The 6913-nt window shown below is 64.4% G+C and overlaps 1 protein-coding gene across 1 annotated transcript; it reads right to left on the bottom strand.

Moving 5' to 3' along the window:
- Window positions 1-2962: 2962 nt before the first annotated feature.
- EXOSC4 (exosome component 4) lies at window positions 2963-6202 on the bottom strand. Its single transcript, XM_074942908.1, has 3 exons — window positions 6003-6202; window positions 4425-4631; window positions 2963-3794 (listed from the first exon to the last, which is right to left on the bottom strand). The coding sequence occupies exons 1-3, from the start codon at window positions 6171-6173 to the stop codon at window positions 3435-3437; spliced, it is 738 nt and encodes a 245-aa protein (XP_074799009.1). The 5' UTR covers window positions 6174-6202; the 3' UTR covers window positions 2963-3434.
- Window positions 6203-6913: the final 711 nt, after the last annotated feature.

Raw genomic sequence — 6913 nt, 5'->3', positions numbered from 1 at the left:
CCCCGGAGGGGAAGGGGCAGGCTGGCAGCACAGGGCCGGGTGGGCCAGTGTGCGTCTGGCAACTGCTGGTTTGTATACAGTGTCCTTGCACTGGGCTGGGCAGAGTGGGGCTGGCCCCACCATGCTATACCCCATTGCCCCTGGCTGGCCCCTTGCTCTGGGGACTGGCTTCCCCACGCCATGCTCCTTTGCCCCCATGGGGGCCCACAAAAGGTTAATCTGGCCCTGCCCAGGAGTCCCAGCTCCCAGTCCCACGCTCCTCCTCGAGCCTGGCTCCCAGCCTGTCCCCCCAACTGTAACCACTAGACTTCACCTCCCCCCCCCCCCCCCCCCGCGAGCCAGGATAGAGGCCGGGGGCAGGGCAGGTCTAGCCGCACAGGTCACCACACACCTTGGGCACTCCATCATTATTACAAGCTTTGAAGCAGCAGCCAGGTGCCCCCATCATGGACCCGGACCCCAATGTGGGAGGCGCTAGACAAACCCAGAACACAGACAGCTCCTGCCCCAAGCTGCTGCTCTAAGGCTAAGGCCAGAAACATGAGGTGGGTCCAGACTGATGGACAGGGAGCACCAGGGTATGACACACTGCTCAGCCTGAGGCTGCAGGCTCAGGTCCCCATGGCCTGGAGCTTTCTATAGCCATCCCAGCAAAGGGGAGCTTCAGATGCAGGGCCCAGGGTTCCCATGCTGTGGAGAGGTGACCCCACCGGAAGGGAAGTGTGGTTGGTATCTGACTGCAAGGGGGAGGGACGAGGTATGGTCCCTGGGTGTCTGCGCAGGGGTGGATGATGACAAATGGTCCCTGGGTGACTGCGGGGGAGGACAGAGGACGGACAAGGTATGGTCCCTGGGTGACCACAGCACCTCAAGGCATGATCCCTAGCCAGTCCTCCCCAGGAAGCCCAAAGTCTGAGGGGGGCTCTCACTGCCAGCCCAGCCTGTGCCAGGGCAGCTCAGGGCTCACCCCACCAGCATGCAAGTCTTGCTCAGGCTCGTTCCATGTACTCAGTGACATGGACCGATTCATTCAGACGTTCTAAAGCCGAAGTGTACTGAGGGGCGCCTGCCTGCAGGGCACGGGGCCAGGATGTGCTGGGATGGAAACACCAGAACCCCTGCAACCCGTTCAAAGGTATCTAATGCTGCCACGCCCAAGAGCAGGGAACCAGGCAGGGGCCCATCCTGCTCACGCTGCAGTGTGGGATCATGACACTTCTGCCTGGCACCACATAACAGCCATCTCCAGAGGAACCCCAGACTTCTATGGCCACAGACAGGCTGAAGCAGACCAGCTCCAGGCTGGCTTTGCCAGGTGGCTCGTGGGCCAGGAGCCTGGTCATCATTCCATCAACTGAGAGGTCTCACAATGAGAGAAGGCGGGGAGGCAATCTCTCTTGTATCGGACCAGCTGCTGTTGGTGGAAGAGAAGCTTTCGAGCCACACAGAGCTCTTCTCCTGGTCAGGCGTTCCCCAGGCACTGCTGTTAAATCATTGTGTCCCATGCCAGGGGGGACAGCGCCTCCCTGCAGCTGGTTTGCTGGCTGCCAGGTCCTGAAGAGGGTCTGGCTGGATGCTGTCTGCTGCTGATAAATGCATGTTAACAAAAACACTGTTTTAACCCATTCCTTACCCTGCCTCTGCCGCAGCCAGTGCTGCCTCTGTTGGTGACAGGACGCTGGGCCAACCCAGTTTACTAAATCTGGTGTTAAACAAAATCCCTTCTTCACAAGCTGCCGTATTCCCCCTTGCACCAAGACTGCTTCTCCAGCCACCACAGGCTTCCAGCTCCCATGAGACCTGAGTTTACAACATAAAGTTCAAGCAGAAACTAATGCCCCCCTCCTTTTAAATACAAACTACTCTCACAGCATGCCCAGCTCATCCTGCAGCACAAAGGCAGACTGTGCCTTTAAGGTCAGCATGGAGGGCACTCGCACAACCCCTCTCCCTGTGCCAGTTGCAAGGGTGTTAGGTGCAATTGCACCAGAGGCCTTCCCCTTCCTGGGGAGCCCTTGCTCTAGTCTAGTGCCAAGGAGCTGAGTGGTGTTTACGCAGGTGGGCCATACGGCAGGCCGAGCGCGATCTCCTCAAACACGAGATGCCCAGAAGATAAAGGGGCACAGCTTGTGCAGTGGGGCCACTGAGTACGTACCCCAGAGCACTCCCAGGCGGCAGGGAGTTTCTGTAAAAAGGGAAATTCCACAGAACAAACACAGTGCTCATTGAACCGTAATGTTTGGGAACCAAAGAGTTAAAGCAGGAAGCTCCTGGCTCCTCACAAGACCCCAACACTCTCAAAAGCCATGGGACCTTCCCCCACCTGCTCTGCCAGGGGCTCAGAACCCAGCCCATGTACTGACTGTACCCCAGGTGGGTGTAGGTGCAATGGCTGGGGGGAGGGGGGGGCACTGAGGCTCAGAATGTACCAGGCTATCAAGCATTTGAGCTCCTCTGGGCAGACGGGTGCTGGGAAAGCCCAAGGCAAGGGCTACTCATCAGCTGGGAATGGCTTTCCCAGACCAGACCCGACCACTGCCCTTGAGCCAGAAGCACTGGGAGCTTCACCAGCACGGAGCCTGGCAGGCCAGAGAGCCATGGTGCCAGCAGGCAGGGAGTTCCTGGCACTGGGGTCACAACTGCCTGTGGTGTTTGAGGACCCTGCCAAGGGACTGCAGAGCCGCCATACCAATGCCGGGAGCAGCCTGCAGCAAGCAGAGGGGATGCCTAGGCTGGGAGGTTCACAGCAGACTCCGGCTCACATAGGGTTACTCCTGGGAACTGCCATAGGCAGGAACCCTGGCACAATGGAGACTGATATCGCAGAGCGCCAGTCCTTCCTCCAGCACCTGGGAACTGCAAGACTTCAATTCTGATGTATCCCCACCAGCACTGTTTCCCCTTTGCCCTGCACTCAGCCAGAGGGGCAGGCTCCCTTTGCAAATACAAAATACAATTTGCACCAGAACAACGTTTTATTTAGAGCGTTTTTATAAAAAGGAACTGCCCCTGATATCTGGGGCTGAGCAGCTCCTGCCCCGAGCCATGGGACAGCTGACTACTGGGATGCACGCCCCAGCGCCCGCGGCCCCTAGGAGAATGAGTGGGCCCAAAGCCCGGGTGTAGGCAGCCAGGGCTACAGACACAGGTAGCAGAGTCAGGGCCCGTCACCCAGTGAGAGACACCAGGTTTTGCAGACACTGGCAAGACGTTCAAATGTACCAACGTGATGTTGCCACCAGCAGAGGAGCTCAGCCTGGGCCCAGCACCGACGTTGACATTGGGGCGTAACGGAACCAGGCTGCTGGACGAAAGGGCACATTGCTGGCATGGGCACTGCTGGACCGATCCCTTGCTGAGGCCAGGGCAGTGCTCCCTGCCCCCATGCACTCAGTCACATGCAGCGCTGGTCCTAGGCACACATGCCTGTGCGCTCACTCCCCCAGCAGCGTGGTGACCTCGTGCACGTGGTCACGCACCACCTGGTCCAGCACGGCGTACACGTCCTTGCAGGCCTTGCTGGCAGCCTCGATGACCTGCTCCAGGTGGTCCTCGTGCAGCCGCGAGTTCATCTCCAGCAGGGCAATCTGGTCCGACTTGGGCAGCAGAGCGAGGGCTACCTGGGGCCCGCCGGCTGCCTCCTCCACATAGTTGAGGTCGGCCAGCGGCGTGTCCTCGATGAAGCCGGCAGAGCTGGCGCACACGTAGTCTCGCATGGGGATGCCTGCGTCGATGGTGGCCAGCGTGGCTGCATTCACGCAGGCACAGTAATTCCCACCGTCTGCCTGCAGGATCTGGGGAGGCACAGTGCTTAGCACAGAGGGCAGAGCAGGCTGCACCCACCCACTCAAGGGACCTGTGTCTGGCCCCACGGAGTTCAGAGCTAGACCCTGCATGCCCACAACCCTCCTTGGTGATCAGTCACCTGCTCAAGACACAGTACAAGCCCTGTGCAAACTCCTGGTGTTGCTGTCTGAGCAGGCGGTGGAACTAGCAGGGCAGTGAGCAGAATGCACTGTGGCTGATCCCAGCCTGAACCCCACACAAACAACCCTCCTCACACTGGTGCACGAGCCAGTGCCCCAGCCAGGCGAGTGCCCCCCACATAGGTCACCGCCCCCTGCCCCAATGGCTCAGCTGACGGTTCCTTGTGCCCCTTGGTCACACCATACTACTCCCCAACATGCTCCCTGGGCCCAAGGCCCTTGTAGCAATGGGCAAGGTTTGAGCCCCCTTCCCACCTGCTCCAGGGACCTATTACAGGCATCTGGGGTGGGACATACCGCCCTGGGGTCACCACACCAGAGAGGCAGGAAGCTGCCAGTGCTGTGTGAGGAGCTGCAGGCCACAGGAGCCAGGTGGTGCTGAGTTAACCAGTGTAAAGGCCCCATGACTTGGGGGGCCAAGGCTAGAAAACCCCTTACCTGCACGTAGATGTCGATCTGGGAGCGGGGGTATAGCTGGGTGAGGATCGCTGCCTCGAAGGTCTGCTTGAGGTGCAGCGTCATCTCACTGGACTTGCGGTCACCGTGGGGCCGGCGCTTGCGCTCCCCTGTGCTGAAGGTAGCCATGCTGTACTGACAGTTCACCAGCGCCCGGTCATGCAGGGCCTTACTGCGGGAGCCACGCATCTGCCAACAGACGGGTAACACGGCAGGGCTAGCAGGCCACATGGTGCTGCAGTGCCCTGGGAGGGGGGGCAGGGTCCTGCAGTCTGGGGGAGTCTCAGAGGGATTCGGTGGACAGGTTACCTTGTCCCATAATATAGGGCTTGCAATACTGGGTGTTATGGACGACCCCCCATTATGGGCCGGGAGAGGGACCAAGGGCACGTTTCCCTGGGGACAGGCCTGCGGAGCAGGGTGAGAGGGGATCGCTCCCACCAGTACTAGGGACTTGAGGTGCACAGTGAACTTGCTAGGGACAAAGCCCTGATGGGTCCCAGCCACAGCCGATCATCTCCAGGGAAGTGGGCTTGTTTGGTGTTTTATCCTATAGCTCGCCTTCCCCCACGCCCAGCTCCTCCATCTGACACAGGGCCAAGATGGCCAGTGCAGAGGCACAGTCAGGAGTGGGGGTAACGGATGGGGGAGCAGGGCTGGAGGCCTGGACTCCTGGATCTATCTCGAGCTCTGGGGGGAGCGGGACCTAGTGGTTGAGGAGACTGGGGACCCGGACTCCTGGGTTCCATCCTGGCTCGAGAGGGTGTTGGAACTAGTGGCTGGGAACCCGGACTCCTGGGTTCTTGGGATGGGGGGGGGGGGGCGCTAGTGGCTGGGGACCGGACTCCTGGGTTCTCTAGGGGGAAAGTGGGGGCTAGTGGCTGGGGACCTGGACTCCTGGGTTCTCTAGGGGGAAAGGGAAGGCTCGTGGCTGGGGACCGGACTCCTGGGTTCTCTAGGGGGAAAGTGGGGGCTAGTAGCTAGGGACCCGGACTCCTGGGTTCTCTAGGGGGAAAGGGGAGGCTCGTGGCTGGGGACCCAGACTCCTGGGTTCTCTAGGGGGAAAGGGGAGGCTCGTGGCTGGGGACCCAGACTCCTGGGATCTCTAGGGGGAAAGGGGAGGCTCGTGGCTGGGGACCCAGACTCCTGGGTTCTCTAGGGGGAAAGGGGAGGCTCGTGGCTGGGGACCCGGACTCCTGGGTTCTCTAGGGGGAAAGGGGAGGCTCGTGGCTGGGGACCCGGACTCCTGGGTTCTCTAGGGGGAAAGGGGAGGCTCGTGGCTGGGGACCCGGACTCCTGGGTTCTCTAGGGGGAAAGGGGAGGCTCGTGGCTGGGGACCGGACTCCTGGGTTCTCTAGGGGGAAAGTGGGGGCTAGTGGCTGGGGACCCGGACTCCTGGGTTCTCTAGGGGGAAAGGGGAGGCTCGTGGCTGGGGACCGGACTCCTGGGTTCTTGGGGGGGGGGGCGCTAGTGGCTGGGGACCGGACTCCGGGGTTCTCGGGGGGGGGGGGGGGCTCGTGGCTGGGGGAAGTGGGGGCCCGGACTCCCCCGCCCCCTCACCTCGTGCGGCCCGTACACCACGGCCAGCGCCTTGGTGTTGCCCTGCTCGAGGTAGGCGGAGCCGTCGGCCTGCGCGAACACCCCCATGCGGGCGCGCACCTTGCGCAGCTCCCCGGCCCGGCGCCCGTCCACGCGGTAACCCTCGTCCGACAGCAGCTCCAGGCCGGCCATGGCGCGCTCCCGGCCTGCCCCGCGCCGCGCCCCCTACCCGCCCCTCCGCCGCTCCCGGCCTGCCCCGCGCCGAGCCCCCCGCCCGCTCCCGGCCTGCCCCTCCGCCGCTCCCGGCCTGCCCCGCGCCGAGCCCCCTGCCCGCTCCCGGCCTGCCCCGCGCCGCGCCCCCTACCCGCCCCTCCGCCGCTCCCGGCCTGCCCCGCGCCGAGCCCCCCGCCCGCTCCCGGCCTGCCCCGCGCCGCGCCCCCTACCCGCCCCTCCGCCGCTCCCGGCCTGCCCCGCGCCGCGCCCCCTACCCGCCCCTCCCGGCCTGCCCCGCGCCGCGCCCCCTACCCGCCCCTCCCGGCCTGCCCCGCGCCGAGCCCCCTGCCCGCTCCCGGCCTGCCCCTCCGCCGCTCCCGGCCTGCCCCGCGCCGAGCCCCCTGCCCGCTCCCGGCCTGCCCCGCGCCGCGCCCCCTACCCGCCCCTCCGCCGCTCCCGGCCTGCCCCGCGCCGCGCCCCCTACCCGCCCCTCCGCCGCTCCCGGCCTGCCCCGCGCCGCGCCCCCTACCCGCCCCTCCCGGCCTGCCCCGCGCCGAGCCCCCTGCCCGCTCCCGGCCTGCCCCGCGCCGCGCCCCCTACCCGCCCCTCCCGGCCTGCCCCGCGCCGCGCCCCCTGCCCGCTCCCGGCCTGCCCCGCGCCGCGCCCCCTACCCGCCCCTCCGCCGCTCCCGGCCTGCCCCGCGCCGAGCTCCCAGCCTG

The sequence above is a fragment of the Natator depressus genome, chromosome 2 (genome assembly GCF_965152275.1).
Source record: "Natator depressus isolate rNatDep1 chromosome 2, rNatDep2.hap1, whole genome shotgun sequence".
Lineage (NCBI taxonomy): Eukaryota > Metazoa > Chordata > Testudines > Cheloniidae > Natator > Natator depressus.
Note: the sequence above shows the minus strand (reverse complement) of the source record. Positions and strands in the feature narration are given on the sequence as shown.